The sequence below is a fragment of the Hyalella azteca genome, unplaced genomic scaffold, assembly GCF_000764305.2.
Source record: "Hyalella azteca isolate HAZT.00-mixed unplaced genomic scaffold, Hazt_2.0.2 contig7236, whole genome shotgun sequence".
NCBI classification, from domain to species: Eukaryota; Metazoa; Arthropoda; class Malacostraca; order Amphipoda; family Hyalellidae; genus Hyalella; species Hyalella azteca.
The window spans coordinates 144,139-165,421 of NW_025937364.1; the positions used below are offsets into that span (position 1 = coordinate 144,139).

Sequence of the window (21,283 nt, forward strand, 5' to 3'; positions counted from 1 at the left end):
CTTTACCATAATAAAATCTGCCTTAATAAATACTCTTGAGTTTCTGCATTACCCCTCTTGAAGTTTCTGCTTTACCCTAATAAACTCCGTTAACTTGCTGGCTTACTCAATGAAAAATTGCTAAGTTTTATCCAATCAATGCATGGTCATATGACTTCGACTCAAACTTGAACTTGGATTGATGTTAATAAATTGACTCAGTTTGTATGCGAAGTGTATGCGATTATAAGTGTTTTTATTATTTCAGGTTCGAAATCTTCACAATTGCATCAAAGTGGCCGAAGATTTCGTGTCTCCTGAGAACGTCGCTCATTGCTTTCATCTGACCCAAGAGTTCCGGCATCTTAGCGACAGTCACACCAACCATGAAGACAAATTACAAATCAAAAATATCATTTACCATGCGATGAAGGACAGCGTCGCTGTGCTCATGGCCCACAAGTTAAAGCTACAAAGTGGCAACGGCTCAAGCAGCAATGGCACTAACTCAAGTGGAAACAACTGTGTCGACGGCGCTGCATCTCCAAGTGGCGATCAATCCTCCACTGATGGCAAGATAAAGAGAGAGCAGCAGCCTGAATCCTGAAAACTGCTCAAATGATTTAGTGACGTAGTCCTGTGTGTGCCGTAGGTCGATATTGACACTCCAAACGTCTACATTCGATTTATGAGGTATTTGAAAATATATAGAATAAATATATAGAAATCGATATATATCTATCACTGTCAAATGAGGATTATTTTTTCTAAAGGTCCACTTGATAATTTCAAGTACGATTTTGGAATATTCTCATTTCTGAATGGAAAGTGATGTGTCACCATTGTTACATGTTTTTTCTTAGTTTTGAGTGCAAACTATTATACTCCCTATGTTGTTGAGTGTTTTGAAGAAGACATTGGTGTAAACATCGTAATTGTAATGATTGCACAGTGTAAAGTGTACTAGTGATACTATAACATTTTTGACTTGGTGACTTGTGAAATGAAGAGAAACATTCAGCTTTGACGCTTTCTCTTCGGATCTATCACTACTTTTCACCTTGGCTCTCATTCATCTAATAAGAAGCAGCTGATGTTGCTGTCGCCGCCTCTGCTAATTCATTAAGTTTATCTGATGCCGGACCAGTTGTTATAAAGATGGTAATTATCTAAGTTTTATAGGTGAAGTCGCCTCAGCTCCGCTGTAGTGCCAAGCTTCCTGCTTTGATTGTAACGTGATCTCATTGTGGTGGGAGAGTTGGCTCTTCTCATTTGCGCACCCATCCCATTTGTTGGATGTCATTTTTCCCTCTCCTGGGGCGCTACAACGCCCACTTAAGGCATCAGTTAACATACGGTCATTATTATTATTATTAATATTATATTTTAATTTGTTTCATGGAGAGTACCCTTCTTTTTTCCGTTTCTGCATGTATGATACCATGTAATAACTCGTAAAAAAGGCTGATGCAAGGTTCCTTTGCAGGATGGCTTCATTATCGGCATTGATTTTCATTTGAAGATTGTTGCGATCTTAGAAAAAATACTTGGATCGTGTTGAAAGGTGTAATTTATTTGCTTCTTTTAGTAAGGGCTCTGTAGAAAGTGTACATTTTTTCGTAGTTGTGGAATGTTCGCAGGCTCTTGCCCCAGCCTACGTCGCCGTGCTAACTTTTTGTACTGTCAATATGTAAACAGATCACAATTTGAAATAGGAGAAATGTTGCCATTGTATTGTTTTTTTATTTTTCCTTGTGATAAATTTTGTTTATAGATAGCCCACTTCCGCTATCATGTATCGGTGAGATGAGCGTTCGCTAAGGATGATTTTAAAGAAGCAAATTGTCAATGCAGAAACTGAAAAATGTTTCTGAAACGAATACCAATGCAGAAACAGAAGACTGTTTAGTTTGTTTTATGATTATCTTAATGAATTGATTGGTAGAAAATCAAATCAGTTTATACCGAGAAAGCACTGAAGTAGCAATAATGCGTTGAACATTTCAAAGAAAGTTTCTCTCGTCGAAGACCTACCTACTTTTTTTTTAAATAGCTATGTAAAGTAACTCGCAAAGTTGTTGAGGTATTAATCGCACATTACGAATCAACTTCCTCGTGGAATGCTAGATAATCGAATAAAGAAGAACACTATATAAGCTAATTGAGCGCATAATCTTTCTTGCGTGAACTTTTTGCGTCTATGTTATTTCTATCAACTACTTTTGAGTCATTATCTCGGTATTTGAATATGATAAACGTGGAAAAAGATGTATATGGAAGCAAAAGCTCAAATGACATTGCAAATAATAAAACCACTTTTGCTATACATGTAATTATATTGATTCTAAAAATTCAGTTTTTACCCAACTCGAATGTAATTATATTGATTCTAAAAATTCAGTTTTACCCTACTTCATGGAAAAGAAAGTTCGCACAAGACCTACCGGCTAGGGTAGCCAACATCAACAATCCTTTTCACTCGATTTTCGTTGGCCGTCGTGGTTGGCTGCCGGTTCGGGGACATTCGTTTAGTTTTTCGAATTACTAAGTGGAATTCCTCATTTTCTGCTGAAGTTGAACATTTTGGTATGTATTAGAATGAATGAACTTGCAAAGTAATCTTAGGTTATTCAATTCGTTCCACACATCCACGAGATTAATACTATACTGCGACTAAAAGGTAGCTAGCATCTGCGTGATCATGCTCTTAATTGAATTTAGTTGTAACCACGCGGCCACGCCAAATGTGTCGCCGATCTGCTTATCTTGCACATAATTTGTCCATAAAAACAGTATAAGTACTCTCTGTTATACTAAAATTTATAATATTTAATTGTCATATGAAAATTGTGCAGCTGTTCAGATCGAATTTGAAATTTGTGGTGTAATTCCGTTTATAGTTTCTTGGAGACGTGCGACTGCAGCGGCATTGACACGAGTGTTGATTAGGTAGCTTCTATGGTTTTGAGGTGGTGTCTACTGTCTACATAACGCTCGATATCTCGAATAAAATCATAACTGACTTTAAATGAAGTTTGATGATTCTTCTCAATACTTCATTTACTACGTACCTCACATATTTGGACGAAATTTTACGTGTAGGCTTCATCCTTCATGAGTGACATATTCATGATATTGGCACTTTGCAGTAGCCTACCCACGAAAAATCTTCTAGGACGGGACTCACACGAGGGTGAATTACGTAGATATTACCAGTTGATTATTGATAAACAGACGTATAGGCAGATGGGAAACTATTCACGATGTGATTGAGAATTTTCCGGGGACGGAAAACAATTTTCTTCAAATAAATGCAAAATTTTTATTCGAGAAGTAACTGATGTTTTGCAAATACTTTCATTCGCTATTCACAAGAAGCTTGCATATTAAATTTCCCACAATTTAATTTGATAAGTTTCTGTTTTAGCATCGACTTTACTTTTTACCTACCGTCAATGCCTATCTAGGTATAACTTCGCCAGCTGCACTAATGTCGCCGGGCCTTCAGAAGAAACTAGGTATATATTTTAAAAACAAAACTGAGTTAAATCTTTTCTGCGCTAAATCTTTGTACTAGCGCAATCAAAAAAGATTTTTTATTTATTAAGTTTCGATCAAACCCTACAAATCGTAGTTTCAAGTTTCGACTTGGGGATATCAGTGCCTTCGAGTGTCAAATTACTTTCTACTCTGATCGACATGTTTGGAGAGGAAATTTTGTACACAGTAGGCAACAAAATATACGACTCGTTCGATTTCCGTGGACGCATCTGAGAAACGACACACGCAACAGATCCTGGACAGCTCTGATTTTGCACCTATGTGACACCGCAAATATGATGGTAAGAATCATTTTCACATGCTTTAATTTTTTCGTGTTTTAGAGGTCTCGCTTATAACAGAGTAGCATTTCAATCGCTAATATTTGCTGTCTTTAAGCTCTGAAGTTGTATTGGATTTAAAGTTGGATGCTGCTCATTGTCTAGAGCAGTGGTTCCCAAAGTGGGCGATTTCCCCCTCCCCCTGGGGGCGGTGGAAAGATCTGGAAGGGCGGTGAGGAAGAAAGGGGCAGTAGGGATGTGGCAAGCCGCAAAGTCGAAGTCAGAAGTTTGTAATCTTGTTCGACGATTTGTAGCTACACAACACATGCAGAACATGACTCCTACTCGAATAAATTTTCACGAGCTAAAAATCACCGTTTGGTAGTTAGGAATTTATGTTCGAAATTTCGTTCGAATCTGTTCTGTAGTTTGGAAGAAATTCTTTGATCACTGCAAATATCGGCCCATAACGCCATTTAACTCCCGAATGAAAGTGAAATTTAACAATTTTTCACAAGCTAAACATCACTGTTAGGTCCTAATGAATACGTGTTCCACATTTTATCGAGCTGTGTTCATTAGTTTGGGAGATATTCCTTGGTCACTGAATTTGGAGATTGGCCGTGAGTCCGGCCGCAAATTTGTCCGAGCCGTCATGAATTTCTAGTGCTGAAACAGTTAAAAATGTAACAAAATATATTGGTTTACTGAATGGGGTTCTATTTGTAAAATGCACATTTGTGTTTCACCTTTCTCTTTTAAAATTGCAGCGTACTACGGTAATTATCAAGAAAGTGGCGTTTGTTTTTATACGTGTCTGTCGTGGTGTGGGGGGGGGGGGGAAAGTTAATTTGTGGGGGGGGGGGGGGGGGGGGCTAGAGATTCACTGGGGGAGCCAAAGGGGATGCCAGCCTAAACAAGTTTGGGAACCACTGGTCTAAAGCGATAGAGATTCAAGTTCTGAAGCCATTATTTATTTTTACATCATAGTTTGTAATTTACTGGACTTCAGTACTCGTTAAAAATTTAAGTATAAATAAAATTTGTCTAATTTGTTATTTGATTTAGTGATTACAAATAACCTTGCTGCTGGAACATGAATGAACACATTCCGTGTTCGATTTATTTACTGATACAAGTCTCATCCTTGCGTTGCGTTTATTGAAGATAAAACTTATCTCGCTGATACCATTCTGATTGTGGTGCTCCATCATTGCAAGGTCAGGCATTCCACTCAATCAAGGTTTTTTTACTGGGTCAAACGCAATAAATTCACTTTATTACTCTTTATAATGACTATGTTTACCATTATTGTTTAAAACCTAAATTAGAGTTACTCGTGTAACATTCAAATCAGCAGCACTCTAGATGAAATTAATTGACTCCTGGCGATTACGATTTCTGTTTAACTTGCAATTATTTATGTGTATGTTATACCTATAGCAACGACTAGCTCTACTGTCTGGGTTTCAGATACCCGTGACGATAGCGATAAGACAAGGCTGGTCAGCCATTGACTATGATAGATGTTAGCCAGCATTGCCTGTTATGTCCAGCAGTGTACGGTACTCTTTTCATTAGTGCTGACCCTAGATCTTTATTTTTTTTTTCATGTGAATGATTTTGATTCATTGTGGCTTTGTGACATGGTTTAGCTTCAAGAAAGGAAAGCACGTACTGAAGTTATTCCTAAAATGAAAGTTTGTGTAGCACCTCTATTCATATGCGGGTACATTCATTCTGAGGGAACCAGGCTGTCCTAACAGCCGCGGAAATGCTATTGCATAACACTGGTTTCTAATCAAATAAATCATTTGCGGATATCATTCCTGTGTTGAGGGGCAGTCAAGTTCACTAATTTGGGTCGAGTAATGGAATCTCGACAAACGAATTGTAAGGCCATTGAAACTAGTTGAAAAATAGTTACGTAATGAATGGCGCAGCATTGCGACGTGAGCTGTGCAAATAACTACAAACTCTTGGCTGTTTTTTTTTTGCTACTTGTATCTAGACTTTAGATTTTAAAATTTGAAAATAAGAAAAATCTTTTATTTCTCTTATTCTTATTGCTTTGCGGACGTTCATTAGATTAGATTCGTTTTGCCACATTTATTAACAAAGCCTTACCCCACGAATAAATATTCGCTAAGAAGTACCTCCGATGCATGACTTGAATATTGAATAATTTAGTTCATATGCAGTTTCATCATATTGTGTATATTCTATGGTTAAGTTTTTGCTTGTTTATTTATTCCTAGTCTGTCAATGGAAGCGGATTACCCATAAATATGACCTCCGATAAAGCCTACTCTAACCCTGCGTATGAGCCTGAAGTGAGTGACCTGAAGCACTTAATAAGTTGGTATTCTTTTCGGTAGAAACATTATGTATCTAATTTTACGTCAGTTGTGTGCTTCTTGTAAATAATTATATCGGTCCTATTCTTAAGCATATCTCTGTATTCAGACAGTTTTTATTTTGCGTTGAGAGGCGGGTAGAATAAGAATCCTAAATGAGTCGACTTTTCCTTAATTGAGCGTTGTAAATACTGAGGAAATACCGTTAAAAGTAATTGCTTGTTTCTGCCGCTGGCGTATCGATAATCTTAATATCCCTAGTTGAGCGTCTTATTTTTACCAGCTTTTGAGTGGAGCGTCATTATAATTTGAACCAAATCTGTACCTTGGTTATATTGGTGTTCATTTATCAGGGCCATGATTCAATCATCGACGTGGAGCGAGGACTCCAACGAAGCCAGTCGAAAGTTACGCAGCAAATAACTTATTCCTGGCACAATGTAAACGTATTCGCTCGTCCACCAACTGGCTGCTGCGGCAAGAAATCAAAGAACGCACCCACTAAGCATATATTAAAGAATGGTAAGTCTTATCGCGTATCGATCGTCAATGTAAACCATCCGAAGTTTCATCTAGATTATCGTAACGAGTTTAATTTATAACCGAACTGAGAAAACATCCTAACTTCCAAATTTATTCTCCTCATATATTTCAAAGCTGATGCATTTGATCGGATGTAATGAATGTTTGTTCTCGATCAGTGTCGGGAATTTGTCGGCCAGGCGAACTACTTGCCATCATGGGAGCTTCCGGTGCTGGCAAGACGACGCTCCTAAACGTGCTCACCGGCCGTGGCGGTGACCTGCTCAACGTATCTGGTTCGTGCTCAAAGTTGTGGCAAGTTATCATGTTCAGCAATAAACGAGAAAAATTCACATGTAGTATGACCTTGAGTAATAAGTTTTTTTATGGTCAACAATGATTTTGCTATCAAGCGATTGTCCCTGAAAGTCTTCGATATCTTGATCATCTTTTGAAATCCATGCACGAAAAGTGCTATTAATCATGATTGATTTTCATCACATATTTTTGCGCAACAATCCTTGAGTCACTGTGGCATTAGATGCGACAATATTTCAGCATGACTGAGCCAGTGTGTTGAACACAATAGATTAAGTGACTGCATGGAGGTAGACTGCATTAACTCGTCCCCGACTTAGCGTCAGCTAGTTGACAATACATCGCTATCACTCATAACATATCTGATAGTAAATCATTGCAGCGATGATTTTTCAAGATTCTGTTAATGCTAAAGTTTCTTGACGCAATGTAATTGAAACGCATTAACAACCTTTCTTGAATATATCAATATAAGTAATGGCCATTAAATTGAAATCATTTACGGCTATGTTCAAAATTCTGGGATCAGTACTTTTACCTGCTGACCAATGAACAAGCCTTCAATCATCGAGCGAGTGTGAAAGAACGCTCATTTTTCTTGATAGTGCTTTGTACATATTTTAATTGTTTTTACAATGAATTAATTTTTCTATCAAAACGAAGGCAATCTGTGCGTCAATGGATTGACTATGAAGCCGTCGCAGCTGACGAGCCAATCAGCCTACGTACAACAAGACGATCTGTTCGTGGGAACCCTCACCGTCAAAGAGCAACTCATATTTCAGGTAAAAAAATGAATAATCTAGTTTTAAATTGAGGATCTTTTGATATATTGCTAGAAAAAATAGCTAACAGGTAAAAAAATATATAATCTAGTTCTCAATTGAGGATATTTTGATATATTGCTGGAAAAAAAATAACTGACAGGTAAAAAAAATAATCTAGCTCTCAATTGAAGATATTTTGATATATTGCTGGAAAAAATAGTTAAACAATAGTTTTGTCAGTTTTTAAGGGTGTCCTTGTCTGCAGGCTCGTCTCAGGATGGACAGAAACATACCTCACGAAAAGCGAATGGAACGCGTGAGAGAAGTCATGCAGGAGGTGGGCTGCTAATTAATTTTTGCTGCTTCCTGCAATTAATTGAATATTTTTCTAAATAATTGATCGTTCTAATATTATTATAATTTTTATTTATATTATTTGATAAGCAGCGTTATTTCCTCTGATTTAAGTAAAAATTTAAATGCATGCAATCCAAGAATGGAAAAAATTGTACTGCCTGCTCGTTTGACAAATGTCGCTTGAAACGCGCTGTAAATTTCTGTTGAAAGGCTCTGAATAATAACTTCTTTTTGCAGGCAAATGTATAAATATTTAGAACTAGCGTAACACGTGATTTGTCGTTCCAGCTGAGCTTGACCAAGTGTCAGAACACGCTTATTGGGATTCCTGGTCGTATCAAAGGAATTTCGGGTGGAGAAACGAAGAGACTTGCTTTTGCGTGCGAGGTTTGTTTATTGGTTTGTTGACAATGATTAATTCTACTGAGAAAAATTAATGGTATTCAGTTTTTTCTCAATCCTCCTCAATTTAAATAGTGTATAATTCTACAAATGATGTATAATTATAAAAAAACAATAATGTTTAAATAATGTATAATTGTAAAAAAATTATAATGTATAAATAATTTCCTCTTGTGTATAACTTGTTTACAGAAGAAAGGGATAAATTGGCGAAAATTGATTCCATCGTCGAATTAGAACCTATTTTCATCTCTCCTAAATTAGTGCTTTGTTAGGATCCTCTTGCCTCATGCCTCGAAATTAATTAATTCATTATTGCATCGGTACTTCACTGGTAGTGTTCATACATGCAATGTTCATATGTGATTTCACTTGATGGTAAAATTTAACCCTATATTGATGCCGAGTCTTGGGCAGGTGTTGACAAACCCTTCACTGATGCTGTGCGATGAGCCAACAACAGGTCTCGACTCCTTCATGGCCCAAACCATCGTCGAAGCGATGCGAGACATGGCCCAAACAGGACGCACTATCATCAGCACAATCCATCAGCCCAGCTCTGAAGTGCGACTTCTATTGTTTATATCTGTGCATCTCTTGGTCTCAGCTGCATTTTATTCAAATTTCAAGGAGCCTGGAGATTCTCAACACTGAGCAAAACCCCTTGTATTAATTAAACAATCATATCTTTTATACGCTTGCTTAGTTTTTGGCCATTGAAATGTTGGTATATTTACATTTAGCGTTACATTTTTAGGTGAGGAGTATTAATTTTCCTTAATTTTCAGGTTTTCGCGCTATTCGATCGCGTGCTGCTGATGGCTGAAGGGCGTGTCGCCTTCTTGGGTCTCACCACAGAGGCTCTCGCCTTCTTTGAGAGGCGAGTCGTTAATGACTTTCCTAGACTTATTCCTAAATTTTTATACAAATTCATAATATTTTGTTTGATAGGCTTTGCTTTCATTTTTCAGCAACAATGATAATCATAACTAATACTGAATCACTTTCTTCCCTTAAATTCTAAAGCCTCAATAATGTAATTTAATTCAAATATCTACATTTACGAATTGTATTTCTACATAAATTTTTTAGCAAAACCTGTTCTGTCAGTTATATCGAGTTGACTGTTTGGATCAATTCCTGAATAGCTTCAACTTGGTTACTGCTTTAGATCGTTAGTATCGCTTAGTGCTACAGGACTGTTTGAATTTTGTCCGTTTTGCAGAGCGGGTAAGACCTGCCCTGATAATTTCAACCCCGCTGACTTCTTCATCATGACGTTGGCTGTTGAGCCTGATCGCGAAGAAGAATCGAAGAGTTTCATCGCTAAAGTTTGTGACGACTACGATGCAAATGAAGGGAAGGAAGTAACACGACAAGTGTTGGCCAACAGCGCCGGGGGCAAAAAGGAGGACGTATTTTCAGATTCCAAAGTACGGCATTTTTCCTAAAGGGAACGTTCTCCGTCTTGTAACTAAACGACAATGTATTTACTTAATTTGAAAGTCATTTGATGTTTGAATTTAACTTTTTTTTGTTGCCAGACTTGTGTAGATGTAAATTAAGTAAGCCTATACAAGATACAGCAGCACCAAACCAATTTCTCTTTTTATTGTAATAATTTTCTCTGATTTTTTTTCAGACCCATAAAAGTCCTTACAAAGCAAGTTGGACTTCTCAGTTCTCGGCTGTGCTCGTGCGTTCTACTTTGGAAATTTTGAGGGATCCTACTCAACTGCGCATTAAAATCATACAGACCATTGTAAGGAACTCTCGACAACTAATGCCTTGCTTAAATTATTCGACATTATTGTACAAGATGCAGTATTATAATAAATAAAAAGAGATCAATGAAATTAGACGTCTTAATTTTCGAGCAGCATTTGCAACACAGTGCACGTTGAGCAAGAATTTACTATTGAGTAATATTAAGCCTTTATCCCTTGATGGAGAGTAACATTAAGCTTTTATTCCTTGATTGTGAATTCCCTCGCTTAACAAAAATTCTTGCAGATGATTGCTTTATTACTTGGGCTCATCTTCCTCGATCAAGAAAATGACCAAGCAGGCGCTAAGAACTGCATAAGCGTTCTCTTCTTGCTGCTCACCAACATGACTTTCCAGAACACCTTCGGGGTGGTCAATGTAAGTACTCATACCTGTTCTCTCACTTTCGCAAGAATGTTCAATGTTATGCTAAGAAGTGAATAATAATACCTGAATTTAAAAGAAATTGTCTATGTCTATTCCGAATTATTTATCAAGTTAATTTGGCTTCCCATGTTGATAATGGCAACTGATATGCTAATATTGGTTGTATTGAAAGTGTTTTTAGTGATTTATTAAGAAATTTGGTTGATTTAAAAAGAGCTACTTGGCAGTGGCTATCTAGTTTTGCCTCTTGGTCAACGTTTCACTGTGATCGACTTGACTTCAGTAATGTTTGTTTTCGTTTCTGCAATGACTTCTTTATTTGGTTTAGTAACGATAATCTTTTCATGTATTCAGTTAATTTTTTCAACAGCTTTTCGCAACTGAGGTAGAGATTTTCACGCGTGAGCATGAGAACGGCATGTATCGCTCAGACGTGTTCTTCATCGCCAAAAATGTTGCAGAAATCCCCATGGCAGTTCTTCAGCCAGGTTTTTGAATTGTTTTGATGTCAAATCATCATCCAAATGTCTCTTAAAACCTGTGATAAACTAAAATGTTTTGCATGTATCTATTTTGAATAATAAATATTTATTTTTTATTTTATTTGTGTTTTTTTTCAATAATATTCTCGTAACTTATTTTCCAATAATCATAATTTCAGTGCTGTTCGTGGGTGTGATCTACTACATGGTTGGACTGAATCCTGGTGCGGATAACTTCTTCATTTGTATGGGCATCATCGTTCTAGTTGCTAATATCGGCGTTTCCTTCGGTTTGTATTCTTTTTAATATATATGCCGATTTCTAGTTAGCTTATAATCATAAATTTCAGTTCCTTGCAATGGGATTTTTTAATTTGATATTACCTTCATAAATGATGTAGACGTTCAATTCTTTCGTGTAAAATAAATACGGTTATGAAAAGCTTTGAACTTGAATTTATTTTCCGAGTTATTTAAGTTATCTCATAAATGTGAGCTACTTTAATTATAATTCATCCGTTTCACCTTCAGGCTATCTCATCTCATGTTTAGCTCGCAACCTCGAGATGGCATTGGCCATTGCTGCTCCTCTCATCATACCGTTCATGTTGTTCGGAGGCTTCTTTCTCAACTCCGAGTAAGACTTGCTATAATTAACGGATCTCGTTCTTAAAGACCATACTGGTGGTTCCTGCACTAGTTATTAAAGTATTTTAATAATATTTTTCCAATTCTTTTGTTAACGTCATGAAATTATTTGCAGTTCCGTACCGGTGTACTTCATCTGGCTGCAGTACATTTCGTGGTTCAATTACGCCAATGAGGCCTTGAATATAAATCAGTGGGATGATTTCGGCAGTATTGGATGCGAGTTCGGAAACAACACCAGCAGTCTCTGTCCTTACCAAACTGGTGACGATGTCTTGCGAGATCTCAACTTTGAATCGGTTAGTGAATATTTTTGACTTTCTTGATTGTTACAAGGCAATTATGTCAAATTTAAAATGAAAAACTGACGATTATCTGACGGTTTATTTTTATTTTGTATTCATTTGTCAATACATATGTTCATAACGTCCGTTATTAAGATGTGTTTAAATTTCAGGACAATTTTGGAATGGACATCGGTGTCATGTTCGCCTTGCTCTTTGGCTTCAGAATCATCGCTTTCGCTTTCCTATTTGGACGACTATACCGAAAGAAAAGTGATTAATCAGTTGACCAACGTGAGCTACGTCTTCCAGGATTTTCCCCAGAAAATATTAATGTGTTTTCAGTGTTAGTTACAAACTTTCCATTCACATTACCAAGAGGAGAATGGAATTCGGGACGTAAACTAGATTAGTAATTCGTTATGTACCGTATGTATGGTATGAGGCATTGCATTCGTCTTCAGTCATTTCACAGTACTTCATGTATAAAAAAAGGCCTTGACAATTTATACTAGCTGCACATAGTAAACTTTTTGGTCTTTAATATTTAGTTTGTGCGTTACCCTGCTGTACAGTTGTTAATAAATAATAATTTGTAATGGAGGTGTCCAAACCACCCAGATCCCTCTAACACCAGCGATATCTTGTCTTCTAATCGAGGAGTGATGTTCGGTTATAATATCAAGTGTGGGCGGCGAATATATCTGATATGCGCGGTGAAAGGTGATTTCATTGATTTCCCTATTTCAATGAATGAAAATCTTATACTAAATGAATAATGGAATTTAAATATGATGAATTTTGATATTTTACTCAGAAAATTTCACAATAGATTTGTTCATTTCTTTTCAATTCGGTTTATCTAACTGTAAAATTTTTGTGGTAAAATACGAATGTCCAGATTCCTGAAGAGACCAAGTATGAAGCTTGTTTAGAACTACGATGAAGGCATATAGTAGCAACTTTTTCTAAACAATGCCAATCAAGCGACTTTCATGTCGACCATTTGCATTTTTTCTTCTTCCAATTCTAGAATTTAACTTTCACACGATGAAGAAAGTTAGTAGTTTGCTCGATTATTTAGTTAGCAATACCATCTATTAAACTCAAACCCGGAAGTGCATTGTTACTTGTCCTTTTTTTTCTGTAGAAATGTCTCTGAGAGCGAAGTTACTCGTAATTAAGACAATTTAACGCATAAGGAAATATTTTGTTGAAAAGCTTCTAAAGGCTAATAACTGCTTGAATTGCGTTTGAATTAACACGATGAATTTGAAACGAGTAATAGCCCTGCTTTTGTTTTACTCTTTGTAGGTTCATGAAAAAATATTCAGAATGACGAAAAATGAATTAAAATTGTGATTCATGCCCTATGGTGTCTAATTGTCTTGGCTATTACACGGGTAAATTTAAGCGCTTTTAGTTTAATTACAATTTCGGAAATTAATCTTTGGCCCGAGTCGTCACAAAGACGAAATAATGTTTTTAATAATAATAATAGCGGTTTCAGCGTTTATTAGGCTGTAGGCCTGTCGCCGATTCTTAACATCGCAGAACAATCACAGCATTTTGAGGTCTCGAACTTGCAACGCACTGCTACAATTCTGCTGTGCTTAACCGCCCGGCCTCCTTGCCGATTCTGACTAGAAACTGTCGCACAGAGCTGGGATCGAACCCGCGCCTCTCTAGTGCGTCAATACTCTGGTAACAATTGAGATTAATCGATTTGAAAACACATTCAGGACTTTAATATAAAAATAGATTGTAGAAGATGTAAATTTTGTAGAAGTTACCTAAGCGCAATCCAGCGGACCAGCAGCGTTGTCGTTAAATTATAATTATTGCACAAGTTACGACCATCTCTCGAAGTTCGAAATATGCAGCGACACAGGTGCTGCATGTTCTGCTAATGTCGCAAAACGAGATAGATAGTTTAATCCTACTCTTATTTTTCAAATAACAATTAATTTATTCTCATATATGGGCAGAAATGGGTTTCAACTCATTAACTATTTAGAATTACTGATACCCCGAACGATAATTGCTAAATTTCTATTCTGAGGGTAATTTAGCTAATTAATCGTATGTTGTTACTTTTTACGTGCTTACATATGTTTTTAATACAAAGTGCTATTGCACCATGAAGCGCAAGTCTTTTTGTGTATGATGTGGCAACAGCTGCAATAATAAGAACCTTCAGCTCAGTTCGGTCTTGTTTGTTTTCGTCGCGTAGTGTGGAAGAGTGCTGTCAAGCTCGACATTGATATTTGATACAAATCTGCCGTACAAGTTCTATTCACAATGCCGGTATGTGATATAGATATTAACACCTATCCGTTAAAGTGCTATAAAATTAATTATTGTACTTATTATGTGCTCCTGCTGCCCTGCACTTGGATAATGTTGAAGTTTCATGCAATTGCCAAAGTTTTCGAGATTGATCTTGCTTCTTAGAATCTTAGTCACTTAGAAATATTTAAAAATCTATATCATTTTGCGTGTGTGCATTGTGCTATGAATTAACTAGTCTAACAAAGTTTTTATGCCCTTTATAAAGCATGCATAACGTCATGGTAATATCTATGCATTATGGCTCAACAATTTTGAGTAGCCTCAAAAACTAAAAAGTCATGCGTTAAACTTAAAGTTAAAACTTAAACCGGCATGAAACAGTGGCACTTGGCAGACTGGCAGCCATAGTGGCAAACCAGAGATTTTTTAGAATCAATTCATTTTTAATTTCCTCATTTACTCAAGATTTGAACCAATTTACCTATTATGTATGATAGTTAATGCTGGTATCCATGATACCTACTTAACTGGCCTACCTACATAGGTACAGGACTCAAAAACAAGCTTGAGGGAGAGTCTAAAAAACTCTGCTTTGCCACTATGCAGTGGCAGCTGACTCAACAAGGAAGGTCAACAAAAAAGTTTAGTTGATCAGTGATAACCACTATGAATCATTCTAGTACTCTACTAGCCTACTTCATGCAGGTGGAATTAAGGAGGGTAATATATCAATATATATGAAGAAGCAGTAAAGCACACTTCAGGATTGAAATTTTCCTATTTATTACTGAAATTTTGAGGCTCCATAGCTTCCACAGTGATCATTTTTGGTGCATCAGTGCACCTACATAGGTAGTGGCGTAGTGCATCAGCTGATCAGAGCCATCTGTCATGTGAGAGCTTCCGAGGGCACTGTGTTATAGATTTCCAAGCTGTGATTTGATTTTTTGACCCATGAATACCTTATGCTTATCAAGGCTGTGGCCTGTGGAGTGTGGAGGCGTGGAGAAATGGAGAAGACTGGAGAGCTATTCATTAGCTGTAAAGTTATTTGCATGGGCATACACATAACTTTGCAGTTTGCATGCACTCGTGTTACCCGATCCCCGGTTACCCCATCCATATCTCTAACTTTAACCTTGAAGTTGAAATGTTCATGAAATATTTTCATCAAGCTAGAGACAATTGAAATTTGAACATGTTATGTTACAGAATTTTGTTGAAGAAACAATGCAGTTAGCTATATTGCAGTCTCATGTGATTGCAACTATGTGCAGGCATGGAAAATAGCTAGGCCTACTTGGCAAGCAGGGACTGGATTTTTTGAGCCATTGTTTTACGGGTTCGCCAGCCGTGACTCCATTTCTTTGAGCTGTGGATTCCATATCTCGGCTGTGTAAAGCTATTTACAAGCTGTGAACTTATTATTTACAAAGTCCCATGCATGAGTTACCTCCACATCTCTAAATTTTACCCTAAAATCAGGCGCTAACATTTGTCTTGCCTTAAGCAGCAACTGAACAAGTGATAATGCAGTCTAACTGCTCTGACATGACCACAACTATGCTATATTCAAGGGAACGTTTTGTGTTGACTTAATAAGTTGTTGTTATTACGTTCTGCTTGTTATTTTGGCAGAAGGCCCGCAGGAGCATTGAAGTATGTATACTGCGGATTGTGGAAGTTGAAAATTTTATAAAATGACATGTTTGCAAAGTGCAGACAAAAAATTATGACATTAAAGCTGTGAAATTTCATATCTAATTCTACTGTAATTATGATATTGGAGTTGTGATATTTCAGAAAAAATGGAACTTTTTTAGCCCTGACTATGTGTTCATCAATGAAGCATTTTGGGTACCCTCATTATGCTGCTTTTATGCAGGATATTTTGATGGGAGCCTGGTACTGAACCACAAAAGTTTTCAATATCAGGAAATGACACATTGGTGAACCACTATTTTCTTGAAAAAAAAATTAAAATACATTGCAATATAAATGTAAGATTTCATGCCTATTTCAATTATGTGATCTTAGGGGAAGTGTCTTGGCAAAAAATTGAAAATTGTTACTCCGGTTTTTAGGCTCATTTTAAAGGTCCAGAAACTGCACATCTAAAGAGCCCACAAATTGATCACAAATTTCAGTTTTTTGGCTCTCCTGAAACGTTGGAATTTTCATCTTGAAAAACTATCTCCTACTATGATTTTCAAGCTATAGCATTGAGAAATGAACCATTCAATTAGTAAAAAAATTTGTAGAGGTCCTCTGGTAATTTTTTTATTAATTTTTTGTTTTGATTATATATTGAAAGAAAGGGAGGGAGGGTTCAAAATTGAAAAAAAAAAAATCAGAAAAATAAACTAATTACAAAAAACTGAAGGATCTTTGGACATGGTCTTAATGCATCAAATGACATGTCTCTTGATGTTTTAGTTTGAAAATCCTAGGAGGAGATAGATTTTTACAGTACCCCCCCCCCCCCACTCTTTTGCCATTTTCTGTGAGTTTCAAATTTCCTTTCACTTCTCTGAAAAATTTACTTGAACAAAAAGTCTTAAATTTTCATTTTAACTGTGTTTCAAAATGCTCTGTCCATAAATAAAAGTTTTTTTCTTTTTTGGTACCTATAGATGTAGATGCTCCCCTTGAGGGTAGCGCCTAGGTAAAAAATTGTAATTTTTGGCTTTTCATGTTTTCATGCTCATCTTAAAGCTGCAATTCTGACCTATCCAACGGTACCAAAATCATCTCTGTATGTTGATTTATGCGTTCATGACAGATTGTGAAAGATTTAGGTTGTGTCAATGTCTTAACAAATGTCTATGGGGGGGAATTAGCTGCCAGCACATATAAAGTACGCTCTCTTGGCATTGAGCTTCAGTTAACCCCAAGCCATGGTTGAACTATATAAGGTTGACCCACAAGGAGTTTAGATGAAGTCTGACCCATGAGTTCTTTCAGTTCAGCTTTCTTGTTATGTCACTTAGATTGAAAAACATAAACAATCCCTTCATTCCCAGGATGGATTGGTCAACTGGTTTGATTGCATTTTGGTGATTGGTTAATGCCTGTGACGTCACTGAGATAAGTGATGTTACAGGCAAACGTCAAGCTACATCTACAAAAATGAGCTTCTCATTGATCAACCTTATACTAATCAAACCATGCCCCCAAGCTATCCTTGGGAAGGTGCTCATGCAGTCCTCTGCATCTGTGGCTGGCTTCCAACTGAAATATTGCCTTACTTTAGTATCCTGGCTACAATAAATGCCTATATATAGCATGCCGGAATTGGTTGGGGGATTGTCAGCTGTCCAGAATGCTCGAACTTTATGAGCATTCAACCTATCCCCTACAGTTTTGAAGCTACAGAATTGAGAGATATACCATTAAAGTTGCTCTTATCTGCCTACTGTAGTGTATTGAAGTGGAGCATGCAAGCACCCACATTGGTTCTTCAAAAAACTTGTTAAATGTTGATGGCTTTCATGTACATTATACTTTTTAAGAATAGATTGTTTTAAATTTATTTAATCCTATCAAGTCCATTAATCAAGACTGAAAAAGTGTGTCAAAAGTTACCAGTTTATATTTTGGATTAACATTATAACATACATGAATGAGAGGCTGATAATTAAGAAAAATATCAAATCCTCTAGGTACGTACTATTTTAAACATATGCTGCACTTGAATAATTATTTTCAAGTTTTGCAGCCTAATGAAATTTTTTTTTTGCAAGTACATGTTTCTTTCCCATTTTGTGCAATTTCGCTTCTCAGGTAAAAACCAACCAGCAATAGAAGAATGGAAATTGTGGGGCATGTTGAGTAGCGGAAGGCTCAGATTTTTATAAAAATTTCAAAGTGCTGAGTTTATTTCTTCTAAAGTTATGTGAAATTAGTTTAGTTTATATGTTTTTAGAGGAGAGGACCATCTCCTGTAGGACTGGAGTATTATGCATTCAGATAATTTTTATTTACTTTATTGCATCAATGACCATTTTCCCCATCTACTTCTGCCCATTGTCCAAAAACTTTTCCGATTCTCAATCTTACTCACAGAGGACTGTCAACTAGTCAATGATAATTGCTATCTGTTCATCCCACTGTTTTCTCATAAAATTTTTTTCTTTCATCCTTTAAATTTTAACAAAAATTTTTTTTATCTGCAGCTCAGAATTGTGCTTGATGAATTTCTGTGGCTCTGCAAGAAGTATTTGTATAATGCAGTATCAATGTACCAATTGATCAGTCAAGTTACTTATTGTGATCAATCACTTTCGTTCTACTGTCAACTTATTAAAACTTTATTTCAGCTCGCCAAGGATCTGTTGAACCCCAGCAAAGAGGAATGGAAGAGAACCTGCAAGCTAAAGCGGCTTGTTCCTCATCCCAACTCCTTCTTCATGGATGTCAAGTGCCCTGGTAATACCCCACTGAATATTTGTTGAACCTTTCATATTTTGTTTGATGATTAGTGATTCTCAATACTTATGCGATTGAATCGATAGATATTGACCAGAATTAGTTCGTTTCACTTCTTCTAATAGATGCATGACATCAATGCTTCGTAACAAATGATATGTGACTCCATATATGATATTTATTCATTATTAATTTTTTTCTTTGCAGGATGCTTCAAAATCAGCTACGTCTTTTCACATGCTCAGAGTGTTGTGCTCTGCAAAGGCTGTAGTAATGTTTTGTGCCAGCCCACTGGAGGAAGAGCTCGCCTCACCGATGGTGAGGACAGATCAATTAAATGCACGATTTTTAACTTATTTTTGTGAAAAATACTAGGTGTTGATAAATTTTATTTTCTATATTTATTTAACTACTTCAATCCTTCAGATGGCAATCTTGATTTGACCGACTGGGCCGAGAGGTCAAAATCAACAGTTGAAAAGATAGCTTTAGCAGTGAATCCTCTAATGATGTTAGTTTCCATATTTCCTTATGAAAATTTGGCTATCAAATCTCATCCGGAGGATTTATATATTTATCTTAAACATCAGTGCAACAAGCAACTGTGATTGATTTGTCTAATTGAAATATATTGCAAACAGAATGGAAAACATTAAATACATTAAATAATCTCATTTTCTATGCAGGTTGCTCGTTTAGGAAGAAGCCTATGTAAGGCCGAGTCCTGGACATAGCCGCGCATGTTCGGTGCTGATAGTGCGATGGCGGCGCTGCAGTTGCGTAATGGCCGCTGCCGTCATAGATGTTGGACGTTCCGACTCTGTTGGTGGCTGGCTGGTAAGATTAAATTGTCCTCGTGCCGACCGTCTACTCAGCGTACTTTTTTGCACTCATTGGTATCCAATACACGCGTGAAGTAATTGTTTCTTTGATTTGTTCCCCGTCATTTACTTGGATAAAAGATTTAGTTCGCAGGCTCGAACTCGAATGTACTGGGTATCAAGATGGTTTTTAATGCATATACGGATGCGATCTCCGGCCTGCTCGATGTTGAGATAGATAGATAAACTTCATCTATAATTGATATACGTGTCATAATTATATTCCAACTCGAATCACATTTGGATATCACGGCGATATGTTGACAATTGAAATGAGCTAACCTAATTAATGGTGAAAATGAAAACAAATTTGTAATTTTTACTTATTTCCATATTCTCAGTACAGGCCTGTAGTTACGGCAGCCTGTACCGTAGACCACATGGCTAACCACTCATTTTTTACAAGATAGGCCTTAAATATTAGAGATCTGCAAAATAAGTCATCGGTTTCGTGCGAGCTACGGGAAGGCGACTACAGGGTTCTCTAATTATAAACCTTTAAAACGATTAACAACTTGTCAGCTTAGAGTATAGTCGTATAAATGTTAATTCACGAAGAACTCTTTCAGATATCAACAATAACAAATCTAACGGCCATCGGAGATGAAAACTTTTGTTGACCCTCTACCGCCTGACATTAGCAACCGGAGCAATATTGTCACAAGCCTGCTCCCAAAAAAGTATACGTTCCAGTGAGCGCAAAATGACTTGCACTGATGGTTGCCGCCACGTACGACAACTTTGACATTTTCTCTGTTACGTACAAACCTCAGGTTGTTACACTCAATAGTTTCGTACAATTTAATTTGAAAGTCATCTTCCCAGAGAGTGACATACGGCGGTAGAGGGTAAAGTACCAGATTTGCCTCCATTGATATCTTGAATCACAAACGGCAGTTTTCTGAATGATCCCATAGTCAGAAACTGAAAACTCTGCTGTATTTTTTCCCTCGATTTAATAAACTGGAACACCGAACAGACTAATTCAGCATTATTCGCATCGTAAGAAGTGATTTTATAGCAGCAGACAAGAAGTCAAGTTCAATATTCAAGTGCATTAAAGCCCAGCTGGATAAGTAGACATTCAGGTCACGCGAAAAATAAATGAGCCCCCGTGATGCGATTACTAGGCTTCTGTAGCTACCAAAAGCTCAACATAATAAATACGTAAGGAAAACTAAGTGAACAAGATACACGTATAAATTGTGCAAGAAAAAAAAGTTCCATAGTGAAGGTACATTTCATCTGTACGAGCTCAATTATATCACAGAATTAAAGCTTGGCGAGTGTTGCCATTTGGCTGGTGAAAAACATCGCATGCAACGCGAAATGTGGGTAGCAAGGTAGATTTGCACGTCAAGTAAAGTGAGTATGACCTTAAAATAATACACGCCTGAAAACTGAGTGACGGAAATACTTAGTCTGTTACGTTAGCAAGAACAGCATAGAAATTATTTGACACATATGATTGCACACTGAGATTGAGGCGGCACGGGATCGCCACTGCGTCGAATACAGACCCATCAAAACGCTAAACAAATGACCAAAATATCATTAAACGGCTCTCTCAATTTATTGCATCATCTATACC

General features: G+C 36.8%; 3 protein-coding genes across 5 annotated transcripts in view; all 3 read left to right on the forward strand.

Annotated features, from left to right (window-relative positions):
• The window catches only part of LOC108672465 (probable JmjC domain-containing histone demethylation protein 2C), a 133,368-nt gene extending 131,655 nt beyond the window's left edge, over positions 1-1,713 (forward strand). Inside the window, exon 18 of the mRNA XM_018160132.1 lies at positions 248-1,713. Coding sequence (XP_018015621.1) covers positions 248-586 — 339 coding nt within the window. The 3' untranslated portion in view covers positions 587-1,713. The remainder of the gene's footprint in view (positions 1-247) is intronic.
• Positions 1,714-3,511: 1,798 nt separating this feature from the next.
• LOC108672474 (protein white) lies at positions 3,512-12,894 on the forward strand. Of its 3 annotated transcripts, XM_018160141.2 has the most exons (17): positions 5,899-6,133; positions 6,511-6,679; positions 6,859-6,975; positions 7,661-7,782; positions 8,030-8,101; positions 8,410-8,508; positions 8,941-9,087; positions 9,312-9,403; positions 9,749-9,956; positions 10,166-10,285; positions 10,537-10,668; positions 11,048-11,165; positions 11,339-11,449; positions 11,691-11,796; positions 11,923-12,106; positions 12,265-12,388; positions 12,641-12,894. In XM_018160141.2, exons 1-16 carry the CDS (start codon positions 6,089-6,091, stop codon positions 12,370-12,372), a joined length of 1,950 nt encoding a protein of 649 aa, XP_018015630.1. In that variant the 5' UTR covers positions 5,899-6,088; the 3' UTR covers positions 12,373-12,388; positions 12,641-12,894. The 3 variants fall into 3 exon arrangements, with proteins under 3 accessions (XP_018015632.1, XP_018015630.1, XP_018015631.1); XM_018160143.2 differs by lacking the exons at positions 5,899-6,133; positions 12,641-12,894 and adding an exon at positions 3,512-3,821 and having other exon boundaries at positions 12,265-12,635; XM_018160142.2 differs by lacking the exon at positions 12,641-12,894 and having other exon boundaries at positions 5,900-6,133; positions 12,265-12,635.
• Positions 12,895-14,285: 1,391 nt separating this feature from the next.
• Positions 14,286-19,731, forward strand: LOC108672470 (40S ribosomal protein S27). Its single transcript, XM_018160135.2, has 4 exons — positions 14,286-14,398; positions 18,703-18,811; positions 19,019-19,129; positions 19,498-19,731. Exons 1-4 carry the CDS (start codon positions 14,393-14,395, stop codon positions 19,524-19,526), a joined length of 255 nt encoding a protein of 84 aa, XP_018015624.1. The 5' UTR covers positions 14,286-14,392; the 3' UTR covers positions 19,527-19,731.
• Positions 19,732-21,283: the final 1,552 nt, after the last annotated feature.